Source organism: Populus nigra, chromosome 8 (assembly GCF_951802175.1).
Source record: "Populus nigra chromosome 8, ddPopNigr1.1, whole genome shotgun sequence".
Lineage (NCBI taxonomy): Eukaryota > Viridiplantae > Streptophyta > Magnoliopsida > Malpighiales > Salicaceae > Populus > Populus nigra.
In genome coordinates this window covers 4,322,970-4,348,447 of record NC_084859.1, presented here as the reverse complement: position 1 = coordinate 4,348,447, position 25,478 = coordinate 4,322,970, and the positions used below count along the sequence as shown (strand labels likewise).

The 25,478-nt window shown below is 33.8% G+C and overlaps 2 protein-coding genes across 2 annotated transcripts; one reads left to right on the top strand and one right to left on the bottom strand.

Annotated features, from left to right (window-relative positions):
- The first annotated feature begins 383 nt into the window (after nt 1-383).
- Nucleotides 384-4,096, top strand: LOC133701127 (transmembrane 9 superfamily member 7). The gene is made up of 7 exons (XM_062124943.1): nt 384-596; nt 1,078-1,242; nt 1,363-1,472; nt 1,604-1,712; nt 1,793-1,905; nt 2,325-2,475; nt 2,576-4,096. The coding sequence occupies exons 1-7, from the start codon at nt 486-488 to the stop codon at nt 3,731-3,733; spliced, it is 1,917 nt and encodes a 638-aa protein (XP_061980927.1). The 5' UTR covers nt 384-485; the 3' UTR covers nt 3,734-4,096.
- Nucleotides 4,097-9,755: 5,659 nt separating this feature from the next.
- LOC133700556 (uncharacterized) lies at nt 9,756-14,621 on the bottom strand. Its single transcript, XM_062124121.1, has 7 exons — nt 13,575-14,621; nt 11,565-11,617; nt 11,032-11,119; nt 10,864-10,962; nt 10,519-10,646; nt 10,352-10,434; nt 9,756-10,240 (listed from the first exon to the last, which is right to left on the bottom strand). Exons 1-6 carry the CDS (start codon nt 14,211-14,213, stop codon nt 10,398-10,400), a joined length of 1,044 nt encoding a protein of 347 aa, XP_061980105.1. The 5' UTR covers nt 14,214-14,621; the 3' UTR covers nt 9,756-10,240; nt 10,352-10,397.
- Between the last annotated feature and the right edge of the window lie 10,857 nt (nt 14,622-25,478).

The following is a 25,478-nucleotide window of genomic DNA, read 5'->3' as shown; positions in this document are numbered from 1 at the left end:
AATTTACTTTTAAACATGAGCTAGATGCTCAGTTAGGAAAAAAGATTTTTTTATTATATCAATTTTTTATTTATTTATTTTTATTTTGAATTTATTTTATTGGTTGGCTGAGATATTTTTGGATTAATTAAATCAATTGAATTATATTAGAATAACTTTTAAATAATTTAATTTAAAATGTGTATTAAATAAAAAATTAAATTAAAAAAATTTCAAGTTTAATTCAGTAAATCAGATTTAATAAAAATATTAAATATTTTTTCACAACTTGAATGTTTTTCGATAAATTCATTTTTTTTAGTGCTGGCCTATATATATGCGCGCAAAAGTAAAATGAAAAAACCAAGAAAGCCCTCTTCTTTGTTCTTTATTACTATTACTGCAGAGGGAGTCTCCCTGCCACTGTAAAAAACCTCTATCATCTCCCTTTCTCCTTTTATTTCCTCTCCTCTATCGAGAACAGTAACCTCTTTCTCAAGAAGAAGATGGAGAAGATGGGTGGTCGGATCTCTGCAACTCTCATCTTGGCTTTCCTCTTCATCTCCTCCGCTCACTCTTTCTACTTGCCTGGTGTGGCTCCTCGTGACTTTCAAAAGGTTCGTTTATCTGTTTTCCTCTTTCTTATTCATTAGGTACACCTCTGTTTTTCTTCAAGTCATAATGGAACTGGATCTACGCTGACCCTTTTCTATTTCGTGTTTGATCTAATACTTTTTTATGTTCTTTTTTTTATCCTTTTCCTTTTTGGGTTCTTCTAGATCTGTCACTGTTTTCTATTTCTGGGGTCAAATCCTGGGTTTGTTTTGTGTTTTGCTCATCGAGGCTTAGGATACGATGGGTTATTTTGATTTGCTATTTTCAAAGTTTGCATTTAAGATGACTAAGAGAATTTACACAAAATGATGAATACATGGATATTTTAAGTGGTGTGAATGTGAATGGATTGGGTGCAGTTATCTTATTTCTCTAAGAAATTTTGTTATGATTCTTAAATGATTTGTTCCTTCTTTTTTAATTTATTATTTTAGACTTATTATACCTTACTGTTTGTTTGACATTTGCACTCTTTCTGAATAGGATACCATCCTTTCTGTCAAAGTGAACAAATTATCATCTACAAAGACACAACTTCCATATGACTACTACTACTTGAACTACTGTAAGCCTAAGAAGATTGAGAACAACGCAGAAAATTTGGGGGAAGTTCTTCGAGGAGACCGCATTGAGAATTCAGTATATACTGTAAGCATTTATTTATTATTCTTTCATTATTTTATTCACTTGTTTTCGGTAGACAATTGAACCTGCCGAATAACTGTTTTCCTCATTGCCTTGGTTATTAATCAATGAATCATACTCCAGTTTAAAATGATGAATGAGAAGTTATGCAAAGTGGCCTGTCGAAAGAAACTTGATGCTGAATCTGCAAAGAATTTCAAGGAAAAAATTGACGATGAATATCGTGTTAACATGTAAGTTGAAGATGTTTTCTTACAGACTTACCTTTTGGTCTATGTATGCTGCATCAGTTCTATGGATGCTAATCTCATAGATGTTGAAATAGGTTTTTCTTTGTACTGATAGCTTGGAAATGGATGTGTAGGATTTTAGATAATCTTCCAGTTGCTGTTCTTAGACAAAGGAGGGATGGGATTCAATCAACAACTTACGAGCATGGTTTCCGTGTTGGGTTCAAAGGAAATTATGCTGGGGTATGTTTCAGGAAGCATTTTCAAGCATGAAAGCATGGGCATATTTGTGTCTGTATTGATTGAAGATTTTTTGTTTGCAGAGCAAAGAGGAGAAGTATTTTATCAACAACCACTTGAGCTTTAGAGTTATGTACCACAAGGATCCTGAGGGGGATTCTTCTCGCATTGTTGGGTTTGAGGTTACTCCAAACAGGTTTTCTACCATCTTCTTTTTGATTGTTAAGTTCACTTTTGTATTGGTTACTGGTGAAGGAAAAAAAGATGAGCATGTGTGTTCGCTGCAAGCAAGTTTTAGTTTCCAAAGGATTTAGCTGTTATTGCTCCTGCTGGCAATGCAGCTTGATCTCTTATTATTTTCTAATTCAATACCATAAAGTTCCTTAAAGAGTTTCTGTACTGGATCAAATTCACTTTAATGATCACATCTAGCATTATTTGTCCATCTCTTTGATGCTGTGGCTATTAAATTTTGATAAATTAAGCTCTGTGTTTCCATTTAGATTAAAATTTCAAACGCTGAGCTCTCAATTCCTGTTGTTATTGAATCACTTTGGGATAGTAATATATTTAACTTACCGTTTCATTCTTTGTATGTTTGACACTTGCAAACAGTGTGAATCATGAATACAAGGAGTGGGATGATAATGATCCTCAGTTGACAACTTGCAACAAGGACACCAAAATGTTAATTCAAGGCAGCACTGTTCCACAAGAAGTGGATGTAGGAAAGGAAATTGTGTTCACATATGATGTTACCTTCAAGGTTTTCTTAATAAGCTCTTCTTCTCCTTGCCTGAGCTGCTTCATTTGTCCTGTACATTTTCTCACTTCTTTATTCTCTTCACCCCCCTTATTTCTCTTAGGAAAGTGACATTAAATGGGCATCTCGTTGGGATACGTATCTCCTCATGAATGATGATCAGATTCACTGGTTTTCCATCATTAACTCACTGATGATTGTCCTCTTCCTTTCCGGTATGGTGGCCATGATAATGATGAGAACTCTGTATAGAGATATTGCAAACTACAATCAGTTGGAAACTCAAGATGAGGCACAAGAGGAAACTGGGTGGAAACTTGTCCATGGAGATGTATTCAGGGCACCAATCAACTCTGGTTTACTTTGTGTGTATGCAGGTACAGGTGTACAGATCTTTGGAATGACACTTGTGACAATGATATTTGCTTTGCTGGGTTTCCTATCTCCGTCCAACAGAGGTGGTCTTATGACTGCCATGGTTCTCTTGTGGGTCTTCATGGGCTTATTTGCTGGTTACTCATCAGCACGTTTGCACAAAATGTTCAAAGGCACGGATTGGAAGAGAAATACTCTTAAAACTGCGTTTATGTTTCCGGGTATTCTTTTCGCAATCTTCTTTGTTCTGAATGCCCTCATTTGGGGGGAGAAATCTTCAGGGGCAGTGCCTTTCGGGACAATGTTTGCTCTTGTTTGCTTATGGTTTGGTATATCTGTTCCATTGGTCTTCGTCGGTAGTTATTTAGGTTTCAAAAAGCCAGCTATTGAAGATCCTGTGAAAACAAACAAAATTCCCAGGCAAGTCCCTGAGCAGGCATGGTACATGAAACCAGTTTTCTCTATACTTATTGGAGGCATTCTTCCATTCGGTGCTGTTTTCATCGAGCTCTTTTTCATTTTGACTTCGATATGGCTCAATCAGTTCTATTACATCTTTGGCTTCCTCTTCATAGTATTTGTTATCCTTCTGATAACCTGTGCAGAAATAACAGTTGTGCTTTGTTACTTCCAGTTATGTAGTGAAGACTACCACTGGTGGTGGAGGTCTTATCTGACTGCTGGCTCCTCTGCTCTGTACCTCTTCCTGTACTCAATTTTCTACTTCTTCACCAAGTTGGAGATTACAAAGTTTGTTTCTGGTGTCCTCTACTTCGGGTACATGATAATTATCTCGTATGCTTTCTTTGTTTTGACGGGAACAATTGGTTTCTATGCTTGCTTCTGGTTTGTCCAGAAGATCTACGCCTCAGTCAAAATTGACTGATCTGCAGAAGAGTAAAATGAAGACTGAAAATTCCCTAGGTTCTTTTGCAAGATGCACGGATTTGCCGCTAGTGAATTTTTTTGGTTCCTTGTCAAAGCTTTATTGTGCTGATGGTAGATAGAGTAGCGTTTGAGATGTTTTACTTTGTTTACACTGGTGTCTGATGTTTTATGAAGTGATCTTGGAAGTCTTGAATCTTGATATGTCCATCTTATCCAACGTGACCAACCAAATCATATAAATCTTAGCTCTTCAATGCTTTAGTTGCCTTGTTTCTTCTTGTTTGTGTGTGGGATACTTTCTCAAATGTCTTCAGAGATATTTCGTTGAGAATTATACAAAGATTTGTGATGGATAGTGTAATCAATCGGTGTCTCTATTTTAATTGAAAATAAATTCCAACAGGACCTCTGACCCTTTATTCAGCTCATTGATTTATTTTATTCTGAATACAATTGAAGATGTTCTGTTTTCAATCCTGACTCATTGATGCATGTGTTCCGATCCATGCCTTGATTCTAACAAATAGAACGAAAAACAAATGGATGCTTTGCTAACCACAATCAATTGAAGAAACAAGAACGATTCAGCTCCCTGTCTGTTTTCCGTCCGGAAGCCCGCTAAGGGGATGATGTAGTCGGAGAGCTTGGCTAAAACACCTCTTGGTTTCCCGCTTTATATTTAGAATATGTTTGGTATTATGATAATTATAATTTGAAAAAAGTTATTTTATTAAAAATATTTTTAGTTAAGATTGATTTAAAAAATATATGTTTAGTTAAAATTATGGTTGAAGTTGAGGTTATAAAATAATATATATATATATATATATATATATATATATATATATATTTTGATGGTTTTAAATTTAATTATTGTAGATTTAACTATTGCTATTACATCATAAAATAAATAATACTTATATTAAATATTTTTTTAGTATTTTATTAAACTATTTATAATTTCATCATATTTGATAAAAACTATAATTTTCTTGATTTTTTAAGAACACAATAATATTAAATAAAATATCATAGAAATAAAATTAGAATTTCAAGACACTGTTAACGACCCGTGAATTAATTCAACTGTGGCAAGTGAATTAACATTCAATGTCCCTCTTTTCTCAGTCTTGAAGCCATTTAACTTCTTCACCTCTGATAAATTATTTTTTGATATCTTACCCAACTCCATCTCTTTCCTTGTACATAGCAAGAAAAACAGAGCAGATCCATGGCTGGTAACAAGTTTGCAACCATGCTGAACAGAAACACCAACAAGATCACTCTCCTAGTTTATGCAACCCTTAAATGGATTTTGATCAGTCTCGCAAGATATGTGTGAGGACTGCTCATCCTCATCTCATTGTGAATCCTTGAACAAGTTTGCTTTTTTTCCTTGGATGAACCAATTTCGTGACCTTCAAGATTTGGGGTGGTAAGCTAAGTGAAAATGGTGAGGAGGATTTAAAGTGTTCTTGTTGTGGTGTTTGCTTGGACATGAAACTATTTTGTGATGATTATTGTCTAATTAAACCTTCCTGGGGTGACTCGGTTTTTACCCAGGAAAAAATTTGGTTTTGGATCATTAAGTTGATGATAACCCTGGTGTAGATGATCATCCTGATAGAGAAAGCTTAAGAAGTGAACAGTGCAGGATATGGCAACAAGCGGCAATGAAAAGTGAAAAGCAGCAATTTGCTGCTTCATCAAAACCAGCGGTAGAAACACAATTTTTAGTGGGAACCATCTTCAAAACCTCCGTTTAAAATATTAACCAAACAACTATTTTTTGTGGTTGGAACAAAACACAGTTACAACCACAATACCAAACGGCCTCTTAATTTTGAAACCTTCCGTGCTTGAAATAAAAATAATGTGCACTCAGTGTAAGTTTACTATTGAAATGACTTTTATGTCCTTTCAAGAAAAACAAAAGAAGTCTATAAGTTGGGATATTTTGATTTTTTCATAACCCGTAAGTCATTAATGATTTGACCGGGGTATTAAGAAAATATATATTTGTTCTTTGAATAAAAAAAAATTAAAACATGGGTTTAGAGGTTTTTTGATCTTTTCAATTTGTTTTTTTTTGTTAATTTCACAACCACAAGGGGGTAATCTGATCTTTTAATTTAACTGATCAATTTTAAAATTCAAAAGCTGCTATACACGCGCCAGCATGTTGGAGGCACTCGTGCATTTTGAATGGTGTGTGTGGCGCCTCCTAGTAGCCAAACATGCCTTTCTATTGTCATTGATATTTCCTACTTCTCTTGATGATCCTTCACCTATAAAAATGTCATATAAGCTTCCAAGTTTATGAGGTTTACATGTCCCATGTCCTGTATTCTTAAAAAAATATTTGGACACGAGGATCAAACTAACTTTCTAGCTATTTTATTGCTTTTCTAGAAGTTTTATGCATCACGAATTCTAAAGAGTAAGAATCATAAAGTGATAGTCCAACCATGATTGATAATGGTAAGACTAGCTCTTCCTTCATTGATGGGATATAATTCTTGGAAAGTTGGACTTAAGGAATTGGGATGAACTTTTAGGTTGATTTTGTTAATGTTTTATCCTTCTCTATTTTATCTTATCTTTGAAATTAAATATGACTTCTAGCTTCAACTTTTCATCCTTTTCAAAATAGAACCTGAGATCTGTATAATATAATTCTTCAATAGAGAATGATTTTTTTTATATCCACAACACACTTAACTTCACCACCATGGCTATACTTAAAGCATTGATGCAATGTTGATGTAACCAAGTTTTTCCTAAGAGTAAGTCATAGGAAGTCTTTGCCTCAATAATATAGCAAAGTGCTAAAAAATTCATCTCTCCAATCTCAATCTTGATCTGAATCTTTCCAATGATGCATTATCCCTTTTAATTAAAACCTTGGATCACCATTATACTCTTGGATATTTCATCCAAAGATATGCCAATCTTCTTCATTGTATGAACCAACATAATGTTAACTGCTAATCTATTGATGTGAACCTTATGATCACGTGGTCACGCGACCCATAATCAAGATTGAGATCTGATCTCGAAAAGCTAAAATAGATTTGATAGGAGTGTGACATAATGAAAACTTGTCCCAAGGCATCAGCACCATTAGAATGAAGTCGAATGATGCCACAAAGCTAGTTAATCTTTGATAAGTCAGATTCAGTTTATTCAAGAAGAAAAGAATACAACAATCTCTCTCACACGTTAAAATTAAAAAATTCAGAATTCATCAATGACTGTTAAAATTTAGGCTTAAATGTGTTTAAATAGTTCTGGAAAATTAACCTTAATGGATCTACCCTTGTGAGTTGAATTGACTCACATATAAAAGTTGACCCAAAACTTTTACTAATAAGCTCAAACCCTAATATAAAAAAGCCTTGGATTTTAGCTGAAAACAAAATATTCATTAAGTTCAAACAAACTTTGAGCTATAACTAACAAAATAAAAATAAAGCCCACAAGTCTCAAGTCTTTATCCGCCATGAGACGAGAAAAAGAAAAGAAAACATTGTAGATTTGATAAAAGACTTATTTATAGCTTATAAAACTGCCCAATAATCCTAGGAACTAAAGGAGAAGTTGTCGCCCTTTTGGTTTCCAAGTTAGAATAAGATTTTGATCTTAGCCTTGTATTTATCTTTCTTTTGAAAAATAAAGGATACTACCTTTAATGGTCCTCTTTGCCACCTCTTGGTATTCTTCAAATATTAGAAAACACAATTAAGTTGCTGAATTATTCTTTTTGCACAACAAGGAGACTGTGTCGGTCTTATGTTTCCCAAGTCAGCTTGAATTTCTTTGTTTTCTTTACTATGTTTTCTCCTTACCTGACAAGAAAATAAAATAAAATAATAAATCCTAATATTTAAAGGAAATAATCAATGTTCCCACACATAATAGAAAATTCAATATTAGTTAGGATTCCACAAAACACATGGAAACATCACATAACAAGGCTGACCGAAACTGATACAAAATTGGCAGCCTTATTGTCGAAACTTCATGGCTCAAATAAGAATGGTCTGGGCCCCTCTTGCACATGGATTAAATATACAAGACATTCTTTTGATGCTTTAAAGGATCCTCAAGTTCAGCCCTGGCCGAAACTTGCACAACTAATTTATTTAATGCTTCTTTCAAGGCCTTCACTTTGGACCTTGTGTGGGCTCACTTGGAACGTGTAATGGGTCCTTGGTGTTCGCGGGTTGATCCATATCATCCCTTCTCTCCTCAAAAGGATTCGGCCTCGAATCAAAACCTATGCCAAACAAAGTTACATCAGCAACATTAAAGGTAGCACTAACACCATACTCACTTGGAAGATCAACTTTGTAGGCATTGTTATTGATCCTTTCTAAAACTTGGAATGGACCATTACCACGAGGCTGTAACTTTGATTTTCTATGGTTAGAAAACAATTCCTTACACATGTGCATCCAAATCCAATTACCGGGTTGGAAAACAACCTATTTACACCTTTTATTTTCTTTAGAAACATACAATATGTTTATTTTTTCTATTTACAGTCGAACTCCCTCATGGAGTTGTCTCACCATATTTACCTTCTTTTCACCATCTAAATTTTCCCTTTTTTTCTAAGGTAAAAGAATTAAGTCCATAGGAGTTAGTGGACTAAACCCATAAATAATTTTAAAAAGAGAAAAGTTAGTGGTCGAATACACAGTTCTATTATAAGTAAACTCAACAAAAGACAAGCATTCTTCCTAACTATTCAAATTCTTTTGAATAACAACACACAAAAGTTAGGATAAAGTTCTATTTACTACCTCAGTTTGTTCATTTGTTTGAGGATGACAAGTTGTTGAAAATAAAAGTTGAGTTCCCAACTTTTCCCTATAAAGTTTTTCAAAAGTAACTAAGGAACTTAACATCATGATTTGACACTATACTCTTAAGAATGTCATGCAAACGAACAATCTCTCTAAAAAACAAGTTTGCAATATGAGATGCATCATCGTTCTTATAGTATGCAATGAAATGTGTCATCTTATAAAACCTATTAACCACAAAAAAAAAAGTATCTACCTTTCTTTGATCTAGGTAAACCTAAAACAAAATCTATGGAGATATCTATCCAAGTTCAACAAGCACAAGAAATGGTGTATACAATTCATAGCTTATACTCTAGATTTTATCTTTCTACAAGCTTGCTAGTTATTTTTGCCATACAAGAAGACCTTAAAGAGCAATCTTTAGTGCATTGGAACTCTACCTTATTCCAAAGACTTAAATAGTTATCTTTGCTTGTTATATGCACTGTTTACTAACTTTGCTTGTTTAACACAACAGACAATATGATGGTTCTCATGTACTGTATTTAAAGTGTGCTTGGAAACATGGTGCAAACCACTCTTCCTTAAATTTTGATTTTTGTTTTTTTGTTTAAAATAATTTTTTATATATATTTTTAAATTGTTTTGATGTCCAAAATATTTTTTAAAAATATTTTTTTTTATTTTTGTTAAAGGAGCAACAATCCAGGCTTCGCCTTGCAACATAAAATTCGGTAAAAACTCTTTACTTTGTGATTGCACTTTTGTCCACCCAACGAATTTACAACCTTTTCCATTTCGAGTTTGCATGCCTACCTCCTAATTGTTAGATATTTGTTCTCATTATTTGTCGGCCTCACCCTTTCTCAGGCATGGTATTTATTAAAAATAGCATACAAAATGATGCATTTTTTTTTCACTTTTCAACAAGTTCATGTGGATCTATTTTTCCAATCAGTGATGTAATGAGCAAGTTCATGTGGGCAGCAAAAAATTTGCATTTTCCCCCCCACCATGGCTGCTGTCCATTAACATCCATGTCCCCAACAGCTATGATGTTACACTAACATTCATGTCCTCAACAGCAGCTGTGACATTACATTGCCAACCCTAAACATCATACCAATGCATTAGAAATTAACTTGAAATCCTACCCACAATATTATTAACAAAAAAGAATCAGTAAGTGTTGAAAAATGTAAAAAAGAAGATAAAAACTTATACCATATTTATAAATTTATTATCAAATTATTCATTGAAAAGATAAAACCAATCCCACAGCAGAGCGCGGGTTTAACACTAGTAATGACTAATCCTACACATTAACTGCCAATAAATTACAAAAGGATTTCATTCCATGCACCATATCCTTCAAATTGAAAGGGTCCATATTTTGGTTCTTTAGTGGACACACGTTAAGACTTGAATTCCGACTAAAACTTATTGGAAGACTTGGCTTCCTTCAACTGCTATTTCAGTTACAAAGGTGAGATTCAAACATATATGATCGGCTTTCATGCCCTCAAGACAAGCACGACCTTAGCTTCGATTCCATGACCAAATGCTACGTAACAAGTTAGCCAGGCGGGAGCAAACTACAGCCAATGTTTGAATGCATTGTAGTAGTTTAGCAAAAGTTTCAAGTCTTGAGACTAAAACATTAAGGATTAACTAGCTTCCATTGGCAAAACCTAGCACAAAGATTCAAAAGCAACATCCATAAGTCTTTTCAGCAATGAAGCCCACAGAAGCATAGGTAGTAAAAATATTCCTGTGACAGTTGGGTTGACTGATATACATACCAAAAATTGTTAATCCATTAATACAGTTAGTGAACCAATATTATCATCAGCTTGAGTATGTTCGCAATTTCCCATTTTTCTGCCTGCATGATTTAAATAAAATTAGTTACAGGGCAGTGTCAAAACCAACATAAAAGAAAAACTGTGCTATGAGTTTAGCAACCAACCAAAATGCATCCTTCTTTTCTTGTGCTAACAGCTCTTCAAAGGAAATATCACCAAATTCATGATCTTTTGTCTCGATCACCTCTTCGGACTTGGCCTTCAACTCCACACAGGCACTGATTTCAAGCATCTTAAACAAAACAAAAACAGAGAAAAAGCATGAGAACTTCCTTTCTAATATTGCACTAAGAAAGGATCATGCTCCATCAATTTCCTTCCTTTCTCTACAATTTTTTAAAATTTCACACCTATCAGAATTCTAAGTGCAGCACATCACTTCAGAAATCGATTTGTAAAAAGCAGTTGAGAGCTTTTTTGAAGTCATATAAATAGGGTTTCATTTGTACCTTCTTGTATGCTGGTGAGAGTTTAAGCTGCTGCTGAAGCCAATTATAAACAAAAGTATCCTCCTCTAATCTTTTTTGTTCTAGCTCTAGCTTGTAAATCTGACATTGAGAGAAAGCATCAATCCATGTTTAAGGGGAACAGATATTATTGATCAGTTAATTGCTTACCTGTTGACGAAGGCGATCAATTGAAGACCTATCTGCCTTGAACAGCAGAGCCTTTGTTATTGTGAACTTACGCTTGATGACCTCTGACCTGAAACAGGAATAGAAAAAAGGAAATAAAACATACTTTAATGACACGTAGGGGATAAGGTAAAGACTATTAGGATGGCTATCATCAATAGTGATGGGATCAATAATTATGAAAAAAATCCATAAGTTGAAACAAAGTCCAAAAGTTGGCCAAGTCCTAAGGAGAAATAAAAGAAAACAGAATGTTGAATGCCATTACAAAATTCTTGGCACAATTAAGGATGGCTGGAAGCAATTCCAACATCATGGGAGAATACGTCATGAATTATTTAGTAATAAATGGCAATGCAAGTTCATATATGCTTAACAAAGGTGAACATACTGGAGGGAGAATAATAGTCAATCCACAAGAAGCTGACTAGAATAGCAGGAAACAAATACTAACGAATAATAGCAAACATGACCAATCATTTGGTTTCCTGAGAATAATTTGTCAACATGCTTACTTGTGTTGCAACTCAGTTCTAGCCTCAATCAAGCAATTTGCAAATTCTCCAACCTGTATTACAAGACGAACTGTCAAATCACAAAGAGTATGACTATTGTTCAAGCACTCAATTCTAAAATACATGTTTTATAGCCTTAATAAGCCAATTTAAATGCACATAATAAAGAGTAAAAAATGATTTAAACAAATAATGAATATGATCAATCAAGTGCGCCAGATTCCACCCTGCAGTCCTAGAGAATTCTATGATGTTGTCCATTCTTGCACCCAGAAGTGCATGCATGAGCCAAAGACCAGCATTTAAATCTCATTTACTTCATTATTGTAGAAAACAAAATTTTCAAATTCAAAAACAAGAAGCAAAACTTTTACAACCACTTGAAGCAAATTTAATGTATAGAATGTTCTACCAGCTCACTTCCTTCATGACTTCATTTCCTCAATGGTTATTGCAAATGGTTATTTGGGTACATTGCTAACATTCAGTGAACATGCATCCACGAGCGTAACTTGCCAGAGCATTGAAATCATTTGCAACTAACTACTCATTGATCCATCATGCCTGATACCTAACCAATATTCTTGAAGGTTAAAATCTTGTCACTTCCCCATTTTCACATGTATCCTTAAATTCCGAACTCCAGTAGGATTTAGCCTTGAAAACAAAAAAAACCCCTCCTCCTCTAGAAATCCAATATCTGATGAAGCATGTTAAAAAATGATGTCTACTTCAGAAAGCAAGAAAGAAAAATGATGTTGAGGCATGTTTGCAATTCTAAATCCTTCAAGACCATACTTATATTCCCATGTTCCATGAACCAAACCTCTTTCTTTCAACCCACCTGTACTTTGTGCCTCACTCTAAACCTCCGAGCTTCTCATCCATATCTTTAATCTACATTTTAACATCATAGTTTTGCAGCCCAAGTTCAATTCAGAATCTTTCTGCTTCAAATCATTGCTTAGATTTTATTTCAATGATTATAAAGGGAAAGATAGAAACTGAATAAAGATGGCGAGCAAATTGCTAGACTCTTTAAAGGTTTTCTGATTAATCCATACTTCAAATCATGAAAAGATGTCCTACAAGTGACAGTGAATTAACTAACTACTCAAACTAATATAGTTTCAGCTAAATCCTTCCCAGCAAGCAGTCGGAAGGTGGTTTGTTAGCACGAGTAATGACTGGCTACACGAACAGAGCATTGTCCAAAACAGTGAAAGAAGAAACCACCTTTCAAAGAATCTAAACATTTCAATGTAGGTGGACAAATTGAAAAGTGATGGAGCTCGCTAAGTCACAAATACAAGATAACCATTAAAATAAAGGAAACTGTCCTTTAAAAGCTAGTAATTGAATAAAGCCAACAATCAACCCCATTTGCAGAAGTTTCACTCACTAGTTGCGGCCCAGAACAAGTTGTGAGAAATCAAGACTTCATGTTTAGAGCTTGGCAACCTAAGTGCGTCAAACAAGGTGATATTACTGCTTGCATCACCACTGCTTGTCTTTCATGTCCTATTATATGGTTTTCGGATCATGACAAAAATTTCAACAAACAGTATGGTGGCAGTCTGGCAAAAATCTTTCAGAATTAAATCTTTTTTCGCCCTGGCTTGATCACAATCCAACCACATTAAAATCAAATTATGCACATTTTTTCTCACTACACTCTAGCATTAATTCGTCTAGCATTAATTCGCTTGCTTTAATCATTTGATCACATAAAAAAGTGCATGAGTAGCATAGCACTGCAAGAAAAGAATTCCTTAAGCAGTAGTCTATGTAAGCACCTTTCTTCATTGCAAGAAAATGAAATGGGGCATATAAAATGGACCGCATATTCTCCAAACAGATATCATTATAAATTAGCATGCATTTAGTATTAGTAGAATGGCAAACCAGCTTACACAAGAATAGCAAACATTTCCACTCTAAAAAATAGCACAAAAGTTTGGATATTTTTCTGAAAAACTGAAAAACAAAAAAAAGTGTAAAATGAAAAACCTGAGCTAATGTCAGTGCATTGCTTTCATTGCACTTGACAAGCTGATCATACTGCTGCTTGATCTTTCTCTGGGTAGCACTGCTCGTAGAAGTAAAAGGATACAGACATACCAATTCTGGCTTGACCGGACGCGAGCCCGGAACTTGCCTTTCTTTCTCTGAATCACCGCCAAAACCATTTTCTTCACTTTTCAAATCTAACAATCTTTTCTTCTTCGCCTTCCTCTTCTTCTTCTTCTTAACCCCCTGCAGATCCTCAACCGACCCGTCTCTCTCCTCCTCACGACCCAACCCGGTCTTATCCACGTCACCACTTGTCAGTGCACCTGGCAAGATATCAAGAAGAAGCGAATGGGACAAACGGGTCTTGCCATTTTCACCCGTTTTTCGAGCTCCATTAATCAATTTCGTTAAAGAAGGGTCAATAAGTAAGGGTTCGTTATGGGTTTTGGGTCGTCGACGAAGTCTTCTGCAGAGAAAAAAGACAGAGAGAGAGAAAGAAAGAAAGAAAGCAAAGATAAAGAAGAAGAAGAAGAAGAAGAGTTGATTATGGTTCGATAAAATTAGGAATTCGGAGATTAGATTCGATAAGATGCTACTCTTAGTTACAGGAAAAGTAAGAAGAGACGCCGCCGCCATTGAAAGAAACAAGGCTGCGTCACTTAAATGGAAATGGAACGGGAGGGAGGGAGGGAGTCTGCTGCTGCAGTTGAAGAAAAGAGGGTTTCTTGTCTGGATCAAAGTGGGAAGTGGTGACGCGGTTTCTGTTTCTAGGACGACGACTCTGCCTGCTTTGCTTTTGAACCTTCCTTCTATGCCATGTCACAGGGTTGATTTTCTCGTCAAAATCTCTGCCCCTGTTTAGCAGTCATCCAGCCCCCACCAGACTTAGCTTTTTGATGTCGATCCATTCATGTTCATCTTAATTAAGTGTTTCCTCCTCTTCTTGAGAGGTATCCCTCACCCTATCCTGTATTGTTGATAGAATATGCACAATTTAACACCCTAAATTATAAAAATAATCCCAACTTTTTATTGATCTCAACTAAAAGTAGACACAAGTCCATATATATATATATATATATATATATATATATATATATATATATATATATATGTATGCTATATGCTATATGCTATATATATATGTATGCTATATGCATAATAGTTCTGCTCCTCACAGAATTTACATGCTACACACCTATATACAATCTACATAAAAACTTCATACGTGAAAGACTAAAACGTCATATATGCATGTTATTATTCATGTTAGTAGTGTTATTATAACTCAATTTTGACCCTTTATTTTTATATATGTTTTGAAAAAAAAAAATATTTTCAGTAATTTTAGTTAATTTTAATCATTTCATTATTTTCTTCATTTCATTTAATTTTTGTATGTTAAAAAATCTTGAAAATCATAAAAAAAACATGAAATACAAAAATATAAAAAAATTAAAAAAACAACACAAAAATAGCCGGACTTTGAAATTAAATTGATAACCAAGTATCATATGTAAAAAATTGAGTTTGAGAGTTTTAGGATCACAGTCGAGGATTTAATTGAAGAGAAAATTTAGAAAAGGATTTAATTTAATTTAGTTTGGCTAAGAATGAAAAAACATTAAAGTTCAACAATGATTTTGAAATAAATAGTCAAATTAAAAATTAATAAATAATTTAATTAAAAAATTAGAATTAAAAGCTTGATTGTTCAAAATTGCTTGATTTTGAAGACCAAGAATAAATTTGTAAAAAGTGATTAAATTATTGTTTCCGATTAAAACCTAAATTTCCCCTCTCAATTGATAACCCAAACCACCCTTCATTAACCCACGCTCAAAAACCAAAATCCCATTTCCTTTACTAATCAAACCAAAACACTTACTCTTAATTATGAGGGGTGTAGTTCAACTGATCAGATTCTGAGTTTGCTCTATAGAGATCGCTAGTTCGAGTGTCACAAATCTCATGGCCACTGGAGACTTACATGGTCGTTAACTTTAGAGCCTTGAAGGATTAGTCGAGGTGCGCGTAAGCTGACCCGGACACCCATAATTAAAAAAAAACTTACTCTCAACAAAAAAAAGTAGATTTTTCACCGCGAGTTCAACCACAGGCAAGGTTGTTAAAATTGCGATTTTGACACGACACAGAAATGCAAAACAAACTCGGATCGTAAAAACGAATCGTAAAATCGTAAGGAATTTTAAAATACATTAACAAAAAATTAAATTCCAGTACATATACTATACAATTAAATTTTTTGTAAAATCATTCCATCATTCCATTAATAAAATCAATTCCATCATTCCATCATATACTGAAATGGCATCCTAAAATCATTCCATCATTTCACAATCCATAGTCCACAGTTCACAGACTCCATAGTCCATACCACACAGACATAGAGCAACAGGCAACAGCAACTAATCAATTTAATTCAACAGTCCACAATATACTGATGAGGGACAGAAACACATTCCATCAATTCCATTTAATTCATTCCATGAATTCAATTTAAGGGATAGAAAAACATTATAAATGGACATATTACAGGACCGGCAAAATCATTCCATCAATTGTTATTCAAAATCATTATCAAGACCGGCAAAATCAACATTCAAAATCTGTAATTATAGGATGAGGGGAATATACAATTACAAGGCAAAATCAACTATTGCAGTTTTACATTTTGAAGGCTGAAGATACAATTACAGGGGAACAATTTACGGTGAAGAGGAGCAGTTGATGATAAAGGCTGAAAAGGAGAGTGATGTTGCCCGCTGCTATTGATGAAGAGGAAGTTGTGAGCTGTTGAGGAGATCGTCGCCGCTGTTGATGAAGATTGAAGAGGCGACCGTGAGCACTGATGACTGGAGTGAAGACTAGACTGATGACATGAGTGAAGAAAGAGAAGGAGTGAATACTGGACTGTGACCTTGATAGTCACCGCTTTTGTGGTTGCCGGTTGGTTAATTAGAGAAGGAGATTAGGGATTTGTTCGATGAAAAGGAAGAAAAAGATTTGTTCCATAAGATGATTGGAATGAAGACTTTGAAGAATTGGCGTGACTGTGCATTTACACAACCAATAGGCGCCGGAAAGTTGGAGCATGGGGGAACATTTTTCTTCAGTTTATGCATTTTGGTGAAATCGCAAAATCAGTCCTGAAATCATGATTTTTTGCGATTTCACCCGATTTTAACGATTTCACCCGATTTCAACCCGAATTCACCTATTTTTTATTTTTTCAACGATTCAGCACACGAAGCATGTTTTGACTCGTAAAACTGTTCGATTTTACTAGTCAAAACGCGATTTTAACAACCTTGACCACAGGTTTCCATCTTACCATCGACAACTTCAATAACCATCAACGCTTGTTCCACCTCACTCAATAGCCCAACAATAGCCTCCCTCACGAAGCACTCTCTCTCTCTCTGTCAAAATTGACTACCCATCTCTATGTTGGATTATGGTTTTTTTCTCCATGGGCGCGGTAAATGATAATAACAACACCCACCATTGACGCTAGTACATCCACTACGACAACCAACAACCTCAAATCCAGTCATCAACCAAGGTACTGAGAGAGAAACTAACGAACCAGAAGAGAGAAGAAAATAAAAAGTGATTGTGTTGTGTGATTTAGTTATCTTTTATAGGTGAAGGTGAATCTCACCGATGACATTAAAATAAAGAGAAAAAAGAGTTGTTTAAGATCCACCAGTTTCTACCATTCCAACGCCGATGGCGCGTGGTCCCATGCGCAACTATTGGTGGTGGCTCGTGGAGCCCATGAGTTGCCACTGCTCCCTCACATCCAGTGTATTTCAGCAGCTTCCTTGACTATTCAAACCTTCTAGACAAGATGTTCTACAATTCTTGGGATGACTTTGTGATTTGTAAACTTGCGTGATTTTTTGGTGTGAGTTAATTAATGAAAGAGGATATGGGTGTATGATGAATGGTTTTTTTTTTCAGCATGTGTTAAATATAGTGATTAAAATAAATTGTTTTAATTTGCATCTTCTTACATGTTTAAACCAAAAGGATAAAAAAATAATAATAAATATTTTAATTGCATCATGGCCAAGCTTTAAAAAAATAATGTAATGTTTTTTTAGTATAAAAACTGAGAAGAAAAAAATCATTTTTCCTGAATTTAGCATTGTAAAAAAATGTATTATTTTTGCATGCATTTTTTAGCTTAACAATATGTTTATCAAGCTCAATAAAATCTTGGCCTAAATAAATTGATTTATTGGGACTACATATCAAAAAATTAAAAAAAAATTCATATCTTTTTTTTAAAATATATATATAAACAATGAATAAATGTTTTTCAATTTATAAAATTTTTGAACAAAAGGGTCAAAATCTATTTTTGCCACTCCTAAGTTCTGAACTCCAATTCTTATTATCTATATAGGTCCAATGCCTATTCTTCTAAAAACTTTGATGTAATCTCTCTTTTTAGGGATGTACATTATTTTTCAATGAGTCTTCTATTTGTAGGGGCTGATGTCATTTTTTTTTAAGAATAAATTAAGGATAACCTGAAAATAATTAATATAATTAATGGCAATAAAAAAAGACACAGTTAAGAGAAAAACACATAGTAAATGTAATTTTTCATAAGAAAAGATGATATAAGAGTGACATCGTTCTTCTTTTAAGTATAATTAACTCACTATAATCTTTAGAACCAGTGTTAATTTTTAGGAATCCTAGTTTCCTCTAATTATTAGGTGGTGACTCTAATTTTCCACGAAATATATTTTTGACCCCTGTTGCGACGTCCATCGAGGTGCAACATAATGACGACTTTATTAGGGATTTTAAGGTTGAGCCTAATACTTGTGATTATTATCTTATGCTATGTTCTTTTTAATTTCTATTTACATGTGAATATTTTTATTTATTTTTAGCATTGTTTATTTTATTCATGTTATTAATTATTGCGTTCACATGCATGTTATTATTCACATACTTCACGAAAAGCTAATAAAAGCTTTGGACCTGAGCTTATCCTTTTATAAAATTAGACGGGGAAATTCGATGGCGAGTATGACTTATGTCCACTAATGCTCATTTGAACTTCCGTTTAGATTGGAATTCACCCTATGTATAGGGTATCATGGAATTTTTTCCATGCTCATAGTACTTAAGGTTAAGAGATCGAGTTACCCCACTAATAATTTGAAAACTTTGGGAGCTTGAAAAGTCTTTAGGTTAGTTTAACCCAAAACCTATATGAGCTAGAACCTATCTTTTAGGATGGACATTTCATAGGACACAAATAATAATATGCCATGTCATACATCTTCACCTTATTCTATTAAGGATACAAAGACTAGATCGCAAAAGGCCAATACTTCTCTCAATTGGCAAAAAGTTCCTATAGGTTTGGAGTTCTCAGTGAGAGATTTCCAAGAACAAATTGATCTAATTCCTCATCATATTTGTTTTTTTGCAAATGACATACGCAACCAATCATGCATTTCCATACATTTGCACTTTTTTATTAATTTGAAAGAGAAATATAAGTCCTCTGAATTTAATTTCACCTTGAAGTTTGAGATTTAGAAGAAAAAAAGAGAAGAGCTACTACAAAAAAAAATTGTTATGGATTTCCTCGAGTTAGCAAAAAACCTATACTTTACCATGGACCAATCTCGTGACCTATGCCCGGATATTGTCTATGAAATCTTAACACATGCCTCAATGGAGGCCATGAGGAGGTGTAAGTTTGTTTTCCAATAAATGCAATAAGCTCACACATGAGTCAATTTTGAAAGCCATAAATATTTGAGCTGAGATACTTGATGTGAAGATGATATATATGTTGTAACCTTGCTTTGCTAGTTAAATTTTGTGAATGAGGTCTTTGAGACCATATTTTTTGTATCTTACTTTTCACATGTCTTGGGAATTACATTGCATTTTCAATAAAATATTTTAATCTTATTGTTGCTTTAAAATCCTAAGATGTTCTTTTAAAAGCCTATTGACATTTTATTTGCATCCATGATTGGATAAGTAAAATGGATAAATTACTAAAATTGGGTTAGACTCCAAAATGAATTATGAAAATATTGTTCAAGAGGCTACAAAAGTTTCAATTAAGATTAAATCCTATAAAGTGTTTACTCGGGGTAAAGTCAAGGAAACTGTTGGGCTTTATACTAAGCAATCAAGGAATATCCCAACTTATGGTGACTTGCGAGCCAATATCCCAATTGCTTAGAAAGAAAAATACCAAGGTGTGGAATGATGACTACCAAGAAGCTTTTGAAAAGATCAAGAAGTATATATAGAACTTGCCTCTAATAATACCCCCAATGCCAGGAAGACCTTTGATCCTATATCTGATAATGACAAAAATAGCTATAGGGTGTGTATTAGGCCAACATGATGAATCTAGAAGGAGAGAACAAACCATTTATTAGTCGAGCAAAAAGTTTAATGATTGTGAATCCTGGTACACTATGACAAAAAGGCTATGTTGTGCTTTGTTTTATAGTGCAAAAAGGCTTATGCAGTACATGTTGTATTATACATACTTGGTTGATATCCAAACTAGATCTGCTTAAATATATTTGTGAAAAGCCTTGTCAACCCGAATAGCAAGGTGAAATATGTTATTGACAGAATATGATATCGTTTACATGGCAAGAAAGACAGTAAAGGGTAGCACAATTGCTTATCATTTAACATATAATGTTATAGAAGATTATGAGCCACTAAATTTTGATCTTCCTGATGAGGGTGTGTTAGCAATTGAGGATGATAGTGAAATTAATTATTGGTGGACCATGTATTTTGATGTTGCTGTGAACGTATCAAGGAATAGGGCTGGAGCAGTAATAATTTCCCTAGAAAAGAAGCAATATCATGTTTTAGTGAGGTTGCAGTTTGAATACACCAACAACACGACCAAATATAAAGCTTGCATCATCAATTTATAAGTTGCTTTAGAGATAGATGTTGAAAAGCTTGATATTTATGGAGATTCCATGCTAATTATCTATCATGTTAAAGAGGAATAACAAACTGAGGATGAGAAACTAACGTCATACCAAAATCATCTCTCAAAGTTGGCTAGTGAGTTCGATGAGATAAAATTCACTCATATGAGTAGAGATAGCAATTAGTTTGTTGATGTTTTGACTACCCTTGCCTCAATGACACAAATCAATATTAGGAGCATAATTCAACCAATAACATTGAAGTTAGAAATTTCCAAGCTCATTGATGCTCACTTGAAGAGACAACGAATGGAAAATCATGATACAATGATATTAAGAGGTTTATCCAGCCCCAGGAATATCCTTTAGAAGTTATCACAACAGATGCAAAAACTCTGAGAATAATAATGATGGATTATTATTTGGATGGTGAAATCTTGTATAAGAGGTCATTCAATGGAACTTTGCAAAGGTGTTTGAATGAGAAAGAAGCTAAACAAGCATATTACAACAAGTTCACGAGAGAATTTATGCAACTCATGCTAATAGGCATATAATGGCAATATGGATGCAGTGATCTTGATACTTCTAGTTTAATATGGAAAGGGATTGTATTAACTATATTAGGAAGTGTCACAAATGTTAGATATATGGTGACAAGATAAATACGCCTTCAGCTTCTCTGTTCAATATAAACTCACATTGACCTTTTGATATATGGGGATTGAATGTTATAAGACCGACCGATCCTAAAGCCAACAATATGTATATATTCATCCTGATGGCTATTGATTACTTCAATAAATAGGTATAAGCCAGTTCTTATGCATTTGTGACACAAAAATGTGGTCAAGAAGTTCATTGAAAAGAATTTGATTTGTCATTACAGCTTACCGACAAAGTTGATAACTGATAATGCTTAGAATTTTAATGGGAAACTGATTGTTGAACTCTGCATAAAGTGGAAGGTTAAACACTCTAATTCTTCTTCTTAGAGACCCAATATGAATGGTGTTATCGAGATAATTAATAAGAATCTTAAGAAGATCATTCATAAGATGATAGTCACTTACAAAGATTGGCATGAGATACTTTTGTATGCATTTCATGCATACCGCACTATAATCAGAACTTTTACAGGTGCAACTCTTTACTCTTTAGAATATGGGATGAAGGTGGTGATGCCTTTAGAAGTAGAGATTTCATCATTAAGAATTCTAATAAATGTAAAACTGAAAGAATCAGAATGGGAGAAACTGAAGTTTAAACAATTCAATCTAATCAGTGAGAAGAGATTAGCAGAAATTTGCCATCACCTGTTATATTAGAGTAGAATAGCTAAGGCATATAATAAGAGGGACAAACCAAGGGCATTTAAAGAAACATACCATATATTGAAAAAGATTTTTCCAATCTTAGAAGAAGATTACAACAAATAGGCGTCAAATTATGAAGGATCATATGTGGTGAAAGCCTTTTCTGGAGGTGCCTTAATTTTGACTAAAATGGATGGAGATGATTTACCTAAGACTGTAAACTTTAATGTTATAAAGAAGTACCATGCATAATATACTGTGTCGATGAATCAATAAAGATTAAAGTTTGGCCTAAATTCTTTAGTGTATTTTCCTTTTTATAAACTCCAAAAAACTTTGAATAGCCTTTCGCATGATCTCATTGGCTCATAAACATCGTTTTTAAAAATGATAAAACAAGTTTCAATAAAAAAAAATGGGAAATCAAAGATATTAGTACAAATTCAGAAGTCGAATTAGTGTTCATTTTAAACAAGCGAGTTCTGAGAATTCAAGTGATCTCCTAGTGAAACCTGAAAAATGAACCTAAAACCATTTGAAACTAACTTTGAAGCTGAGTTTTAGTTGGCTGAATAATTATTCATAATGTAATTATGATGGAAACTATTTTGCATGTCTAACTAATCATAATGGATGAGAACAAAGCTTACTAATCCTAAATGCATGCATTTAAGATGATGAGAAGTTATCTTTGATAATTCTTTCACAATACTTGAAAAATATCCTTTGTAAGTCCTTGTTGAGCGTAGTAAAAGTTTTCTTACAAAAAAACCCTGATTTGGATCATGCCTTACACTAGGGGTAAGTACAAGGATTATAAAAGTAATTTGACCTTAGAATTATGCAAAAAGATCCTCAATGATCAATGGAAAGACTAAAAGTGCTATAATAAAAGCTGAGGGTAAGTAGAGATTCAAATATTTAAAAAGGCTAAGCATGTCGTGTAAAAGTAAAAATAATGATGATGATACCCAGAACTAAATAAAGAAAACAAAGACAAATAAATCCAAGCATGACATTGAAGGTATGAAAAGATCATTTTACAAGATAAATCATGAGGTTTGGGAGTCCATTAACCAAAATGAAGAAAAAATAAAGGCCTGGGAATGAACATTAATGATCCTTAGTCCAGAGAGCCCTTTAACACCTATTAAGCTTATAAATTTCATTTTTTTTCATAATAAAAGAGCCAAAGCCCATATTACATGCATGATAAAGTCATTTCTAATAATTAAAAAAAAAAGCAATTTGGGTTGGTAAACAATGCTCTCCCGTGCAAAATGAGATCTTCAAAAGAATATGGTTATGCTTTATTATTCCTACAAGTAAAATAAATGCTTCAAAGATTTTATTTTCTCTGAAACTTTCGAGTTAAAACTCGAAGCCCTTTGACTAACAATTCATGAAAACAAAAGGTCACTTCATATTTTTACTAAGAGAAAAACCTGTATCGAAATCTAAAATTCAACCTTTATGAAACCTTGTTCATAAGAGTTGCTTGAATTGTTTTTCAAAAAAAGCTTGCTTTAAACTTGCATTGAAATGGTTTTTTGCATTTGGAAATGTGTTTGAAATTCCAAAAAGAATTTTATGATATCGATCTTTTGTAATAACCAAACATCTTCTGTATAATATAGTCCTTGAGAAAACCTAAACAAACAAAACAAGATAAAGAACTTAGGGGCATGATCAAGATAGGGGCAATTCAAGAAACACAACAGGGCTGGCTACATAACTCCTTTTCTAACAAAATAGAAAATAGGAACCAAACTATTTAAATCCTCCTATGTCTTTTTAGAACTCAAGATATAACTATGAAAGCTATCATAGAACATGAATGGTGAATACTGAGTGGTGGTCATAACACCCTAGCAGTGATACTCGTATAATTGCAAAGATAAATATAGGAGCCTTGAAAGGTCATAATCAATGAGACAAAAGTGTCTAGATAATAGGATAGGCAAAGATCATCCGAGCTTATTAAATGAGCATCCCTTTCCCACCACAAGTTATAGCTCTAATAAGCCAAAGCAGAGGAGAGGAGCCATAAAAACTTGCTATAGAGATTAAAACTTTGAGGGACAGAGCCCATGAAGAAATGGGTATGTTTTTCAGGTAAAAATACATGTATATTAACCTCGAAGCATTATATATTTATCCTTGCAAGGAGTCCAAAGGAAGAATCATTAACGTATTCAAAAATTTTCCAGCAAAAAAAAAACCATTAAAGGTTTAATTCCTACTAATACAAAGGAAAAGAAAGTCCAATTTTCAAAATATAAGATCTTGAGATATCTTTAAGGTTGTGTGAATGCAACTTTAAAGCATATCATTTCGAATATGCTTTTAAGCTATTCATTTTTTGACAACATCTTTGAAGCTATCACTTTTTAAGTGCCTTTGAGCCCCTCACCTTTAAGAAAATGCATTGTTTAGCTCTTATCTCTTTTAGATAATGCTTTTGGCACTATCATAGTCTGAGTGCGCTTTTGAGCCCTTACCCTCTGATAGCGCGTTGTTTATCCCTTATGTCCTTTTAAATAGTGTTTTTGACACTATCTTTTTTCGAGTGCGCCTTTGAGCCCTCACCTTTATATAGTGTACTGCTTCGCCTCTATCTCCTTTTAGATAATACTTTCGGCACTATCATCTTTTTAGTAGGCCTTTAAGCCCTCACCCTCAGATAGTGCACTGTTTAGCCTCTATCTCTTTTAGATAATGCTTTCGGCACTATCATTTTTTGAGTGCGTCTTTGAACCCTCACTCTCAGATATTGCGCTGTTTAGCTCCTATCTCCTTTTAGATAGTGCTTTTGGCACTATCATTTTTTGAGTGCGACTTTGAGCCCTCGTTATTAGAAAGTGCGTTGTTTAGCCCCTATCTCCTTTAGATAGTGCTTTTGGCACTTTCATCTTCTGAGTGCACATTTAAGCCCTCACAATCATATAGTGTGCTGTTTAGCACCTATCTTCCTTAGATAGTGCTTTTGGCACTGTCACATTCTGAGTGTACCTTTGAGCCCTCATCTTTTAAATAGTACGGTGTTTAGCCGATCTCTCTCTCAAATAATGCTTTTGACACTATTGCCTTTAAAGTGTACTTTTGAGCCCTTATTTGTGATAATTTTGTTAGATTTGTCATTCTTGAAGATATCTTTACATGTCTCATCACTTTGAAAAGGATTAACTACTTCTTCATTGGGTAAATCCATAAATCCCTATTGGATTTTTCTTTTATCCTAACAATAAAAATCTTTCGGGTCTTTTTATATTTTCTTCTTTATAAACTTATTATCTAAAGTCTCTCATGAGATTTTTTATCGTAAGCATTGTAAAGAGGAGACAACTTTTATAATCCAATTTTGGGTTCCTTAAAATTATCATGTTTTTTTTTATATTAAAAAATATGTAGGACAAATGACTCGGTTGGAAAAAACAGGCTGAAGAGGGATCCAAATGCATAAACGAGAGATGAAGAGATCAAATTGGATCTTTGATAATATTGAAAACTCAATTACATCCTTGAAGGACCTAAATATGAAAAACACTGTAAATTAAAGGTTAACTTAAGTGAATATTAGATGAATTTGCATAAAAAAAATAAGTATGAGA